At 43.1% G+C, this 15,132-nt stretch overlaps 2 protein-coding genes across 12 annotated transcripts in view; one reads left to right on the top strand and one right to left on the bottom strand.

Moving 5' to 3' along the window:
- The window catches only part of dennd6aa (DENN/MADD domain containing 6Aa), a 103,046-nt gene extending 102,446 nt beyond the window's left edge, over positions 1 to 600 (bottom strand). For both annotated transcript variants that reach the window (XM_069939615.1, XM_069939616.1), the window contains exon 1: positions 404 to 600. In XM_069939615.1, the coding sequence (XP_069795716.1) occupies positions 404 to 589 (186 nt within the window). In that variant the 5' untranslated portion in view covers positions 590 to 600. The remainder of the gene's footprint in view (positions 1 to 403) is intronic.
- A 456-nt stretch (positions 601 to 1,056) lies between these two features.
- The window catches only part of slmapa (sarcolemma associated protein a), a 173,928-nt gene continuing 159,852 nt past the window's right edge, over positions 1,057 to 15,132 (top strand). For 6 of the 10 annotated variants that reach the window (XM_069939609.1, XM_069939605.1, XM_069939606.1 and 3 more), the window contains exon 1: positions 1,058 to 2,223. In XM_069939609.1, the coding sequence (XP_069795710.1) occupies positions 2,026 to 2,223 (198 nt within the window). In that variant the 5' untranslated portion in view covers positions 1,058 to 2,025. Of the gene's footprint in view, positions 2,224 to 15,132 lie in introns of all 10 variants that reach the window. The other 4 variants (XM_069939610.1, XM_069939607.1, XM_069939604.1 and 1 more) reach the window with 3 other exon arrangements.

The following is a 15,132-nucleotide window of genomic DNA, read 5'->3' as shown; positions in this document are numbered from 1 at the left end:
TAAAGTCTGTAATCCTCCGATTATACTGAACACTCAAAGACACAGAAAATTAGAGGTAGCCCATGCGCGGGGGAACAAAAGACCTCGGATAATGCAATCGACACGTTAATTATAAAGCTACTGTAAACGATGGCATTTTGATGTTTTCACATCTTTGAAATCCTCAAGTTATTAGGTTTTGAACCAATCCAACACCCCACCCCCTCGCCCCCCGCCCTTGCAGCGGTCCCGGGTTTCCTTCCCAGAAAAAATGGCCCTGTAACAAAGAGCGGCCCCGCTGCCCTCACATCATTCAGTACCGATCTCAAGACGACGGCAGCAAGACTGAACCGCGGCATTGACTGCAGCTGAAGGAGCCGGGAACAACTCCAGCAAACAAACTCTGTCACTGCGATCAACTCACTTCAACAGCCTGCCCCAGCTCCAGGTCAAAGCCCACGACGCACAGACAGTGAACCCAAGCGTTGAACCTATCCCAGGGCAGGGCGGGAGACCGGTCGGCATCGCGCGGATAATCTTTGTCGAGAAGCGTGCCATCCAACAGGTCCTCCAGATCGTCCCCATCGCCTGTCAGCCCCCGCAGAGCCATGTTCCTCTCCTCTCCCCGCCGCCCCCCCCCTCCCTCCCTCCCTCCCCAACAACGCGGGCCGGAGGACCCACGTCGACGTCAACGCGCTGACGCACCTGTTTGCCAAACGCGTGACGCAATCCAAGGTGTGCGGCATGCTGTCGCACTTCCTCTTCACATGAATTTCTGAACCAAGGGACGTTCAGCGAAGGTGGTGGTCGTAACAAAGACGTGATTCTACATAACTAGCATTAAATGACGACAGTTTCATCTTTGCTCTCTTCAATAAACTTGCAGCAGATTGACAGAACAGCTCCCCACCTTGTGGTCACTCATCCCACCCTCGAGCTCCTGATAGGTTGAACCGGATCACGTGGCTATGACCAGGCTCATTGGCTTAGATGCACGTCAATTGACACCGCAGAGTGGCGTCAATCGAGACCCGCCTCCACGCTCTGATTGGCAGTCCCTTGCCCGCCTATTCGCTGCGTCGGGTGTCAATCGGACGGAGCCGGTGTTTCCGCCATCAAGTTGTTGCCGATGCGGTGAAACGATGGCGGTGGGAGTGATTCGGGGAGGACGTGTTACAGGCTCGGGCTCGGCGGAGAGCGACCGTGCGTGCGAAGCGTAGTTCCTGTTCCGTCTTCCAGCCGTCACGACGGCAGGTGTTGGGCGAGCGCGCCTTGCATTCGCCCGGGCTCGTGTGCGGAAGGCGAGGCTTTCCCCGCTCCCCACCCCCTCTGTGGATTGGTACTGGCTCGGATCCTGGTGTCTGATCGAAAGGATTTGTTTTGATTTCGGGTCACAAGTTCACGACTTTGGACTCGGCTCTCGGGATCGAATCGAGCCTGCGGCCTAGCGCTGGGGTCCGCTTCTCTGCGCACGGGGGGGGCCAGGAGAAAGGCTCACAAAGAGAGGACGACGTCGAGGGCCGTCTCCGTTGCCCAAGCGGAGGGCTGGCGATGTGCGAGTTGTTGCTGTGAGGCCAGCCTTTTTAAAAAAGAAAAGCGTGTTCCCAGCGAGTCAAATGCGGTGATAACCTTGTCCTGCAAAGTAGGGGCAAAACCACTCAGCCTGACTGCACAACGACCGTTCTGTCTGCGGCTGGATGATCAATTTTCTCATGTATTTATTGTGTCGTTTCAAAAGCTAAATGACGGTAAATAAACTCCGACCCGATGGAATAATCAGACGGATCTGCAAGCAAAGACAAGAGATGCGTCGAATTGCTACTGATTTATTGAAATGGATGTGTTAACACATGAAAGATGAGTCTTTCGTTTTGTACAGAAATCGTTCGTGGACGTTGTGTGCAAATATTTTCCCCCTAATATATAAATCCGGGCTGGTTATCATTTTCTAATCTTCAACGACGTTATCACTCTGGATCAGGAAGTGGCTCGGCTCAAGGCGAGTTCCCTCTCTTCACGTTAACTGAGGCTTGTCACCAGTCCCATATGCCTTCGGCACTCGCCATCTTTACCTGTCGGCCAAACTCTCACCCTTTTCAGGAACGCCATGTCTACCTGGACGAGCCTGTCAAAATCGGTCGATCGGTGGCACGCTGTCGACCAGCCCAGAATAACGCCACTTTCGACTGCAAAGTGCTTTCCAGAAACCATGCTCTTATCTGGTTCGACCATAAAACGGGAAAGGTAATGGTTGGGGGGGGGGGGGGGGGGGGGGGGGGGGTGGAGGACAGGACAGTTTTTTGTGCTGCGGTCAATTACTTTGAGAGTTGTTCGCAGAACTATTGAGATGTGGTTGCATCCATTTGTCACGTTTCTTTTTCATGTTGAGCCTTACATTATATGTCGGATATTTGACACGAACGTTGACTCCTTTAACTGTTAAATGTTGTCAGTATAATTTGCCAAATTAGGTTTCACTAAAACCTATAAAGGCAGCATTTCTCAATGCCCATTTTGATACTACACAGCAGGGTAATATTAAGTGTAGAAATTACCTCTATCGTACAAATGTTGACTTTTGGATTACATTCCTTTTGTGTATTATTTTCCATTAGATTTTAAAAGTAGATAAAACAACTCAAAATGTTAGAGTTTGAAATCCAGAAAATGCTGTGAATCTTGGCACATTGGACACCATGAGAAGAGAATTAATGTTTTGGTTCAGTCATCTTTATTTTAAATTGTTCTGATAAGTTATCTATCTAATACATGAACTCTTTCACTGCAGATTATGTGTGACCTGTGAAGGGTTTCCGCATCTACTTTTGAGTTGGTCGAGGGAAGCTATTTTACGGTTTGAAATGTTCAGATGCACCAAAATTCTTGCTTTATTACACCCATTCGTGTATAGAAGATGCACCAACAGTACGAATTAAATTCCCACAATGTGCCACGAGACAAAAATAATTAATAGAAAGGAGAGATAAATGTTAACAGTTGGAGACAATGCTGAAAAAAAAGTGATGTTTCATAACTGCAGGCATTTATTTTGATGGTACTGGACTAGTTTATGGTTGGCTAGTACAGAAAGTTTCACAAGCCTGAGAGTTGTTGGAATAAACTGATCTTGAACCTAGAGGTGCTGAGTGAAAATAGCAAGCAAGATGGGATCGAGAGCAGGGTGATGGGGAACCTTAATGACGTTGGCTCTCTTCTTGAGGCAGCACCTCTTGTGTTTAATGTAATTTACAGATTGCTCCAGGGATGGGCTGTGACAGTAAGTACATTGGCCTTGGTTTCTGGCATAAAATACAATAGCTTCACAATTATGACCTTGACTTTGTTTTTGGACTTCTCAGTGGTCAACATTTTCAATTTCACACCCACTGGGCTGCCATCTAATGGCATGATAGATAGAGTGTGGATATGGCATCCAAGGCAGAGGAATACTCTTGCAGGATGTGGGTTGTCAGGGAAGCCAACAATATCCCTGACGACTTCGACTATGCATGCAGCTGCAGCTCTTGACAAACTGAATTAAGGAATTGGAGTTGGATGAACTTTGGATCATTCGGGAAGCAGACGGTGTGATTGACAGGTGTTACAGGACACTATCACACCTAGAAGGCAGAAGAAGGGTAGGAGGGTGACAGTCAGGAGAGGGAAAGTGAACAGGCAGACAATGAAGGGCATCCCTGTGGGTGTTCCCCTGAATAACAAGTATACCATTTTGGATACTGTTGAGGGAGCCATGGTGATCAGGTCTCTGGCAGAGTCTGGACCTGTGGCTAAGAAGGGAAGGGAAGAAAGAGAGAAGCTGTCGTGAAAGGGGATTCCATAGTCAGGGGACAGTTAAGAGGTTCTGTGGAAGATGTAGAGTATCCCAGATGGTGTGTTGCCCTCCTGGTGCAATCTCTCATTGAGTTCATGGCATTCTCAGGAGGGAGGGAATGTAGGGATCAATGATGTGGGTAGGAAGGGTGAGAAGATCCTACAAGAAGTGTTTCAGGGAGTTGGGTGCTAGGTTGAAGGGCAGGACCTCCAGGGTAGTGATCTCAGGATTGTTTCCTGTGCTACGTACTGGTGGGGTTAGAAATTCCGTCCAATACGACGGCGTGGCTGAAGCCTGCAGTAGCTTCTCCGGAGGTCTGAGTGTTACTGGAACCCCACCCCCAATTAGGTGCTGTGCTCAATCCTTGAGCTGATGAGGATGGAGTCGGACGTTGAAATTTGGGGAACGCCAAGCAAGAGCAGACCTCTGAAAGAGGCCGTGGAGTGTACAGACACGACTACCAGGGATGGAGCTTACATTGTGGACTCGAAAGACTGAGGGGATCGAGGCCTTTGCTGGGGCGATGTGGTCTTCAGTGCTGGAATTGATGTTGCCTGTTGCTGGGTGGTTGTGGAGAAGTATCCCAAGGTGTTCGAAGTGGTGAAACCGGACAGACAAGGTGTACGGAATGGTAGGGTCATGGGTTTGGTTTGGAGGTCCTGAATATGCGTATTCAGGATCGCGGAGTTGCGGTGGCTTCAACCTTGAGAGACGGCAAACTGTTAGTGATTTTTTTTTTCCCTTTTTTTAAAAAAAAAGACAATTTAACATTCAGAGTCCAGCAGATGCTGGGGAACCTGGCCTTGATGGCAGCATGGTAGTATCCTGCAGCGGCCTCTTCAGATAGGGTGATAGTCTCTAGTGGACATTTTAAAACCTAAAGGCACATTTCAACTGGTCTCTTCTGGAACTACCTCTGAAAATCAGTGGATGGTGGCACTGCTTTTTAATATACATTTTAGGTAGTTGTGTGTAATTGGAGATGTGTCTGTCAGAGAGTTTAATTCTGTGATATTTCACTGTGGATAATGGATATAGTGGTGGTTAAGGGCCAAGATGGTGGTGCAGCAGTCGCTCACAGCGGGCACTTGGGGCCTGGTCCTTCTGTTTCTGTGCTGTTTGTAGTTGCGTTGTTTTTATGTAGCACTGCAGGTTCGGGGAAACGTCTTTTTTTTTTCCTAAAGCAACGTATAAAGCAAACTACTACTACTACTACTAGATAGAAGGATAATGCAGCTTAACTTGTGACTGAAGACCTGGTGTTGGAGGAGGGAGTGCTTCAGGTTTCTGGATCATTGGGCTCCCTTCCAGGAAAGGTGGAACATGTTCTGTCGGGACGCTTTGCATCTGAACTGAAAGGGGACTAATATCCTTGCAGGCAGATTTACTAGTTCTGCTCCGTTCCGGTAGGCTTAAGTTAGATTTACAGGGGAGGAGGAACCAGAGTGCCAGAGCCGGTAGATGATTGGAGGAGAGAAAAGATGATGTGAAAATTGCGTGCACCGGTAGAAGCAAGGAGTGTGGAAGGAAAGGCAGGAGAACTTAGAGTGTGGATTGGCATGTAGAATTACAACATTGTGGCTGAAGCAGGGGCAGACTGGCAGCTCCATGTTCTGGGCTTCTGTTGCTTTAGATGCAATAGAACAGGGGTGGGGGGAATGAAAGGGGGAGGAGTGGCATTGCTCATCAGTAAAAATATCACAGCTGTGCTCAGGCAGGACAGGGCTCGTCTACTGAGGCTATGTGGGTGGAGGTGAGGAACGGAAAAGATATGACCACACTCATGGGATTGTTTTATAGGCCATCGAATAGTCAGTGAGAATTGGAGGAGCAACCCTGTAGAGAGATGGCAGACAGCAGCAAGAAACAAAGTTGTGATAGGAGATATTAACATTTTGTATATTGACCTGGACTCCCATACTGTGAAAGGGCTGGATGGCTTAAAGTTTGTCAAATGTGTTCAGGAAAGTTTTCTAAATCAATATACAGAGGGACCAACCAGAGAGAGTGCAGTAATGGATCTTGCATTGGGGAACAAGACCGGACAGGTGACAGAGTTATGTGTAGGGAAATATTTTGGGTCCAGTGATCATAACGCCATTAGCTTCACATTAATTATGAAGTCTGGGCCTCAGGTTGAGATTCTAAATTGGAGGTAGGCGAATTTTGAAGAAATGAGAAAGGATCTAGAATGTGTGGTTTGGGATAGAATGTTTTCCGGCAAGGGTGTGCGAGGTAAGTGGAGGACTTTCAAAGGTCAAATTTTGAGAGTATGGAGTTTGTATATTCCTGTCAGGATCAAATGCAAAGTTAGAAGGTATAGGGAACCTTGGTTTTCAAGGGATATTGAGGATCTGGTTCAGAAGAGGAGAGAGGTTAATAGCAGGTTTTGGCAACTTGGAGCAACTAAGGTACTTGTGCATTTTTTTTTTTAAAAATGCAAGTGAAACCTCAAGAAATAAATCGGGAAGGCTAAGAGAAGACATGAGGTTGCTTTGACAAACAATGTGAAGAGAAGTCCTAAGGGTCTACAGGTATATTCAGAGCAAATGGATAGTAAGGATTTAAAATGTCCTTAGCCACTGGTGTGGTGTCAGAGAATTGGAGGGTAGTTTACGTTGTTCAATTGCTTAAAAAAGGCTCTAAAAGTAACCCTGGAAATTATAGGCCAGTGAGCCTGATGTCAGTTGTAGGTAAATTATTGCAAGGTGTCCTAAGGGATCAGATTATACAATTATTTGGATAGCCAGGGAATGATTAGGGATAATCAACATGGCTTTGTGCATGGAAGGTCTTGTTTAACCAATCTTAGTTTTTTGAGGCCATGGACTTCAGTGAGGCCTTTGACAAGGTCCCACATGCTAGGTTAGTCAGGACGGTACAGACATTAGGTATTCATGGTGAAGTAGTGAACTGGATTCATCAATGGCTGAACGAGAGAAGCTGGAAAGTAGTGGTGAAAGATTGCTTCTCAGATTGGAGGCCTGTGACCAGTGGTGTGTCTCAGGGACTGGTACTGGAATCATTGTTGTTTGTCATCTATAGCAATGATCTGAAAATGTGATAATTGGATCAGCAAATTTGCAAGATGAGACTAAGACTGGAGGTATTATAGACAGCTTGCAGAGGGATCTGGACCAGCTGGTAAAATGGACTGAAAAATGGCAGAGTTTAATGCAGACAAGTGTGAGGTGTTGCATTTTGAGAGGACAAACCAAGAAAGGACATACACAGTAAATGGTTGAGTGCTAAGGAGTGTGGTACAACAGAGGGATCTGGGAATACAGATACACAATTCCTTGAAAGTGGCATCACAGGTGGATAGGGTTGTAAAGAGAACTTTTGGCATGTTGGCCTTCATCAATCAGTATTGAGTACAGGAGTTTAGATGTTATGTTAAAGTTGTACAAGATATTGGTGAGGCCAAATTTGTAGTTTTATGTGCAGTTTTGGTCATGTAACTACAGGAAAGATATCAGTAAGATGGAAAGAGTGCAGAGAGGATTTACGAGGATAAGGCTGGACTTCAGGAACTGAGTTACAGGAAAAGATTAAACAGGTTAGGACTTTATTCCCTGGAGGGTAGAAGAATGAGGGGGGATTTGATAGAGTATTTAAATTCATGAGGGGGATAAGACAGTAAATGTAGATTGGCTTTTTTCAACTGAGGGTAGGAACCAGAGGACATGGGTGAAGAGTGATAAAGGTGAACTTCTTCACACAGAGAGAGTGGAACAAGCTTCGAGCTGGTTGTAAATATGGGCTCAATTTTAACATTTAAGAAGAATTTGGACAAGTACATGGATGGGAGAGGTATGGGTTGGGTGCAGTCAGTGGGACAAGGGGGGAAAAAAAATGGTTTGGCACAGACTAGAGGGGCCGAGGTGGCCTGTTTCAGTGCTATAATTGTTCCATGGTTCAATGGGTCACCCCATTCTCATGACAACATGTCTGTTCATGGCCCCCTGCACTGCCAAACTGATACCACCTTAAAATTGGAAGAACACCACATAATATTCTTCTTTCTCTGTCTCTCCCTCTCTCCAAAGCTATCTCCTCCCCTTTTTTCTCTCCTTCCCTCCTATTGCCAATTTTGACCTATGCTCCTTCTCCCTGCCCTTCTTTCCTCCTCCCCATACCTTTTCATTCCAGACTACCTGCTTTCTGCTCATCCTTCATGAAGGACTCGAGGCCTGAAATGTTGGATATATACATTTGCTTCCTGTGGACATGATGCAACATGTTTAACAGCACTTGTTAATAACTTTGCTGATGTCATTGTAGTTTCAGACATGATGACAGCCTTGACTTAAACAGGGCCATGGAGTTAAATTCCAGAGAGGAGAGCATCTGTCCTTGACATTTGACTGTGAGTGACATTTAGGACCCCAAAATTAAATTGCTCTCAAGGTTAACACCTCAATGGTAGGTCCCATCCTGTCAAGGAAAGTTTGAAGTGGTTGTCGCTGATTCAGCCTTCTTCAGCTGCTCAATCTCTGACTATCCTTCGAAAGTAGCAAACATCCCACTTCGGATTTTACAACGTTCAGTTCTTTACGTGGGTACTTGGCAAAATAACCAAGTGTACAGCAGACCCTGTGAAGGGGCTAATACGTGGCAATAATCATTAGTGCCAGAAAAGCAATGGCTGTCCCCAGTTAGTACAAGTATAATTAAAAATAAAAACAATATTGGAGAAACTGCAGGTCAAACAGTGTCCTTTATATAGCAAAAATAAAAAAATACATAACCCGAGTAAAATGGAAGTAAAGTCTACTTTTGATATTCATTGGCATTAACATAGCTGCATTTCCCATCACTGACCTCCTTAAAGTCCCTGTTGATCCAAAACTCATCAATACCAGTTGCATGCATACTTTGTTTGCCAGAGCAGAGGTTTTACATCTCACAGAAAAAGATCCACTTTTAATACCACAAACCAGCCAAGCATCTGCAAGGTACACAGTGTTGGAATGGTGTTATTTGCTTTTGCATGCACAACTTCAAGAACATCATTCAAAACACAGCAGCCTGCTTGATTGGCATTCTATCAACTCCCTTGTACTTTATGTTGTACTTCCACACTGGTGCTGTGTTTGCAGGCATTTGCTTGCCTGGGCTACTCACCAGCATGTCCCAAAATCACAACCTCTGCTACCAGGAATGATAAGACCTCCAGTGTACGGAAACACCACCAAATCAAGGATTGTTCCAAGACTTATTCCATTGTGACCTTGGAATATTTTGCAGTTCCTTCATTAAAGAATGTAAATTGTGGAATCCCCATTGAACAGAATTGTGAATGTGTTCACCATGTCAATTCAAGAGGATGGCTTGCCCTAATCTTTCAAAAACAGTTGGAGATGGGCATTAAATGCTCCGCTGACCAGTGCCAGCCTCTGAAAAATGATTTTTTAAAAAATGCCAGAGTTTATCGCTTTCTTTAGCCGCTTTCAGGTGGAATAGCGAGGAGAATGTGGCTCCGAAGCCGGCTGCAGGTGTGTGTGAAGTGACATTCAGGTGGCAGTGCTGAACGTGCTGTTCTGGCACCTGAAAGGTTCGCAGCGGGGAGAGGCACCGCGGAGCAAACACCGGCTCCCGTCAACTGTGGCTGTAGTCCCGCTGCTTTCAGGTGCCTAGGGGGACCGCTCGGAAGCAGAGAATACACCTACCTGAGGAGGGTTGGGTAAGTACTCCTCGGATCAGGGTTCTCTGCTTTCAGGTGGCCTCCCAACAGCTGCATTCAGGTATTTTAGGCAGCTTTACATTGGGGTATTCTGGCCACCCGAAAGCGGCTTTTAAACAAACTCAGAATCCGCTATTGGTGTAATCAAGGCAATAATTCATTCTCTGTCTCTTTGGTCTCGTTGCAAACTGTATCTTCCTGTTGAGCCAAGAAAAGCAAGTATTGAGGATGGGAGCTGCAATTAACACAACGGTAGCTGAAAGAACAGATAACAGCTGAACAGTTTGGGGTTTTGCGATTAATGTTTTTTCATCAGCAGAAAGATGTTATTTGTCTTATGGTATTTTATTACTTGGTGTAGTGAAGTGTAAAGTCTAAATATGATCCTTGCAGGTAGTATGCGATGTGCGCAGGTCTAAATGTAACCATATTAGAACATTCAGCAGAAGTCCGAGATTTCATAATTTCATGAGAACAGCAATATTATGCCATGTTTAAACAACTTGTTACCTTGTAAAATGCAACGTAATCTTTAAGGTGGTAAAAATGTACCTAATAAGTAAACACTTTTTTTAGTTAAAAAAATTACTTTTGCTGGTCTGAGAGGTTTATACATTATAAATCGCGTCCTTCCATTCTATGAATAGCATTTGATAAAGGGATAAATATGTATAAGTGCAGTTTATTTTATGTATAATATTTTTAAAAATATGGTTGTCAAACAAGTTTTGAGGTTATGAACATTGGCTAATTATTTCTAATTTACAAAACTTTTGGTCAGAGCATGGAAAATAGTCACCAAATGAAATGTTGTCTCTAACAGTTAAGCAGTTTAAACAAAGTGTACAAGAGCTTGAAAATATTGACCCAGTTCTCCAACCATCTCAACTCAATGGCAGAATAATTTCATGTGCAGGGTTCATACCTCCAGCCAGGGATCAATTTTTAAACAAATGTCTATATTGTTCAGAATACTAGTAGATGATTTCATTTCAGAAAATCCATTTAATTAAAGACTGCAATGCTGTCAAGGAATTAGGCTATCGAGGATATGTTGAGGAATGTTGTTGAGGATTTTTTGCATCAATATCTTGGTATTTCAAAAAGAAAAATCTTTTGCACCAACCCTAACTTTTTCTTTGGTGTATTCATACCACAACTTCATCTCTTCTGATATTTTGCTGAGGTATCTCTGGACTTAACCCACTCCACTCACTGCTCTTGCACCCTCTTCCCTCCCAGTAGGACAGGGTTTCTCTGCCGTCCCAATGTACCATACCCTTTAATTTCTACCATCTTCAAAATGACGCTATCATGAGTTGCATCTTGCTCTGGCTCATTTTTCAATCAGTGCAGACATTTCACGTCCAATTACAGATGATGCAACACATCCTTTTTTTAATACCATCCAGAGATTTGCTCATCCCTTCCCTTGCATTTCACATTTTCAAATTAATTAACCGCATTTGATATTGATGTTTTATTAAAAAAGCAAATGCACACACTTTGAAGGACTCTCCCTTTCAATCGGCTAGGATGACTTTATTTTTCCAACTCCTTTCCTCTTTGAACTCTCTTTTACGTTGATGATGTTCATAATCTTGACTAGCTGCATCTCGTTTTCCACATTACAATCTTCAGGTCCTCACATTAAGTTCAACAATTTCAGATAATGTTTGCGTCAGAACTGGTCACTTCTGATAAAAGGTCATTTTTCTATTTGTGCTGTTTTACCCCTCACCTGTTTAAATATTACCAGCTTTTATATAGTTTAGCACTTGCAGATTTACTACTCCAGTGCTCTGCATCCCACAAATCAGGCATTCCTATTTTCACTGCTTTCATTCACCTATTTTCAAATCCTCTTGACATAATTTGTGCTTAATAAGCCTTCATCCAGTCTCAACCAGAACCATTGCTGTGTGTGATCCATTTTTTTTGTAACTGCCTTCTCACAGTCATACTCATGATCTCTACCACTCCCTTTCCCCTGCAACTTGAAACATGTTTGATTTTTAACCTTTCACAATTCTGATAAAAGGTCCTAGTTTTAAAGCATTTAACTCAATTTCTCTTTCCACAAATACTGGTCAATTTGCTGAATATTTGCAGTATTTTTTAAACTTTCTTTTGTCTCTTTTCCATTTTCTGGATTTCCCAAAGTACCTCTGAGCCCACAATGAAATAAGTACTTTTTTCCCCCTAGAGTATTGTTCTAGTGTGAGATTCAATGCTGCCAATTGAACCAAATCTCTGCACAGCAGACATTGAGATTTCAAATTAGTCAAGAGGTGAACACAAATTGGAAGCTCTGAAAGCTGAAAGTAATAATTGTTGCAATAAAATTCTCATTCTAGATTAGCCCTAATCTTGCAACTTTGAAGGCTGTGCATGCTATTATCACTTCATTAGGTAATTGCATAGATTCAGTGTTCAGAATTGCATTTTAAACCATGATTGTGCTTTCATCTTCTTTCCACATTTTTCTCAGCAGTTCCAGGATTTAAAAAAAAGATTGGGCATGCTTTTACAATATTTTGTGATTCCTAAGAAAACGCCAATATTTTGTCATAAAACCCGCTCTTCGTGTATTGATAAATTGCTTGACTGTTGAGGACATCAGAATTTGTTTCCATTCCAAATGGCAAGAGATGAGTAGGTTTACTGAAATAGAGTGGAATTCCTGGTTATCCTATGCCATTTGTTACTTTGATGCTGTTAAACATTTTTGGGAATGTTGGATATCCTGAGTTGTAAAAATATTACGGTACTTATTTCATTTTCAGGCTGTGGGCAGATGGAGATACTTCCACACCACTTCTGTTCTTGGCTTTCCAAGTGATAGAAATCAAGGTGCAGGATGTGATATTGAAGATGCCTTGGTAAATTACTGAGAGTATTTTGAGAATTAAAATTGTTGTAGCCACAGAACATTGGCAGTGAAGGAGAAGGTTAGGGTAGAAGATTGGGCATCCATTGTATTGCAGTTTTATCCTAGGTGGGTGGCATGGTTAGTGTAGTGGTTAGTGCAACACTATTACAGCCCCAACAACCTGTCTATGAGGAGTTTGTACATTCTCCCCAAGTCTCCGTGGTTTGCCTCCAGGTGCTCCAGTTTCCTTCCCACCTGGAAAACTGTGGGAGTTGTTGGTTAATTTGTGGATTTGGTGGGGACCAGAAAGGTAGTTACTATGTTGTATTAAAAATTTAAAATTTGGATTTTATTGAAGCTGAATTCTCCCAGGTAAATACACAACATTCTATTGCATTCTAGGTCTGCATCTTTGCAGATGCAGGAATACCTTTAGGAAGACGGGAGGAGAGTTATTATTCCAACCTTTGATCTCTTATTACCATTGGTATTGGTTGGTTCATTTGAGTTTCTGTTAGGTGTGAACTAAGAAATTGAGGGGAGATTTCAGCTTGATAAGAGGCTAACAATTTTGCATGTAGAGATTATGAGTACATTGTTGAAATGAAATGAGATTTTTCCAGCAGAAGAAGGTGAGCAATATTGATTACTCTGGTGTCTGACTTGTTTTGCATGATTGCCCTCTTGAATTGAAGGAACGTTCCAGATTTTATTTTCCAAATCTTGGTGAAGAACGATGTGTTTCCTGCAAATCCTTTGATTATCCTTTGATCTGGTGCAATTGATGATGTTTGTTGATGGTATCAAACTGGGTTGGCAGAGGCATGATAGAGAAGATGATCTTTCTTTGGTCCTTTTTCAGCAATATGTGATCTGACAATATGCACTGTTCTTGTAATTTTTCCACAGACCACTTTTTTTTGGAGCACTGTTCATCTTGTACAAATCTGAAGCAGTATGGTGTGGTGGAGTAAAGATGGCTAATCATTTACAAATGACTACCTGTTGGATAAAACTTTGACTATTCTGGATTATGAGCCTCTTAAAACATGGCAAATTTATGAATTGGTCACAGAGGTTGCTTTTTGAATGTGCATCTGATCAATTTGTCAAGTTGCAGCGGTATTGGCTTGGAGAATCAACTTGTTGGGCCTGGGTATGGTTCATTCAAGGATTCTAATCCAGAGAAAATTATCAGAAGCTGGTTTAAAATCATTAAAACTGGTTGATTTATCTAATTTTTCAGCCTATTAATAACAGTACATTTTTCCAGCTCCTGTTCACAATGTAAAATTTTCTGTTACATCATGAACCCCTCAGTACAATTTTATTTTTCATTATTCTCTTAAATGAACTGTCTTGATCGTTGTGGTTTCATGCACACTGGAAGCATTCTTGTTTTTGGCCAGATTACTGTCATATGTACAACATATGGATATAGTAATAGTTGATCTTGGAGTTTCATGCAACAGAGCTTGGTTCTATCTTTACCTGGTGTACATAGCTGGCTTGTACTGATTCTTGGAGTTTGGAGGTGCTTGGGACTGCAAATGCAGGGTAGAATGTAAGGCATAAAAGAAAAACTGCTGGAAGAACTCAGCGAGTCAAGTAACCTTCCATCTTGACAAATTTTGGATATACTGTGCTGGAATCTATTTGCTTGTTAAACACCTCAGAATTTATTGTTGTGAACCAGTCTGAAATTCGTTGTTTTGTGGCAGCATCACAGTGCAAACATTCATATAAACCAGCTTACAAAAATTGTACACAAAGTCAAAGTAGGAAAGTGTCTTTGGTTCATTGATTATTCAGGAATCTGATGGCAATGGGAAGAAGCTGATCTTGTGCTATTAAGTGCTTGTCTTTCGGCTCCTGTACCTTTTTCCCGATGGTAGCAGAGTGAAGAGGGCATGGCCTGGGTGGTGGAGGGTCTTTGAGGATAGAGGCTGCTTTCTTAAGACACCGCCTCTTGTAGATCTCCTCCATGGAGTGAAGTCTGGTGCCTATAATGTCACAGGCCGAGTTAACAAACTCTCTGGAGATTTTTCTTTTCCTGAGTGTTGGCACCTCCAAACCAGGCAGTGATGCAATCAGCCAGAATGCTCTTCACTGTACACCTGTAGAAGTTTGAGAGTCTTCAGTGACATAATCTCCTCAAACACCTTACAAACTATAGATGCCGGTGAGCCTTTTTGGTGATTGCAATCAGGACAGATCCACTGAGATGTTGACATGCAGGAATTTGAAGTCCCTGACCCTCTCACGACTGAGCTCCTGATGAGGACTGGTTCATGTTCTCCTGACTTCCTCCTGAAATCCGCAATCATCTCCTTGGTTTTGCTAATGTTGTTGGTCTGACACCACTCAATGAGCTGATTTATTTCCCTCCTGTATGCTTCATCATTGCCATTTGTGTTTCCACAATAATGGGGCCAGAGATTGAACAAGATTTGAAGGCAACAAGACCAGTTTGACTCTCCCATTACTGCATCAGATTGCATTAGCTCTCTGTTCATAGTTAATGATTGAGAAAATATTGAATTTATTCAGTGGGGGAGGGGGCGTGGCAAGATGGCGTAGAGTCTAGACGTGTGATCTCGACCTCTCTGGCTGGACTTTTAAGTTCTTGTTTTTAACCCCTTGTTTTCAAGTTTAAACTTTTAAAATTTTAGTTTAAAGTATTGAGGAACTGTTATGGCCATTAATGGTAAGAAGATTAAACCTCAAGTGGAGAAGAAGTTACATTTTCGAAGTGTTGAAGAT

The sequence above is a fragment of the Narcine bancroftii genome, chromosome 5, assembly GCF_036971445.1.
Source record: "Narcine bancroftii isolate sNarBan1 chromosome 5, sNarBan1.hap1, whole genome shotgun sequence".
Lineage (NCBI taxonomy): Eukaryota > Metazoa > Chordata > Chondrichthyes > Torpediniformes > Narcinidae > Narcine > Narcine bancroftii.
Note: the sequence above shows the minus strand (reverse complement) of the source record. Positions and strands in the feature narration are given on the sequence as shown.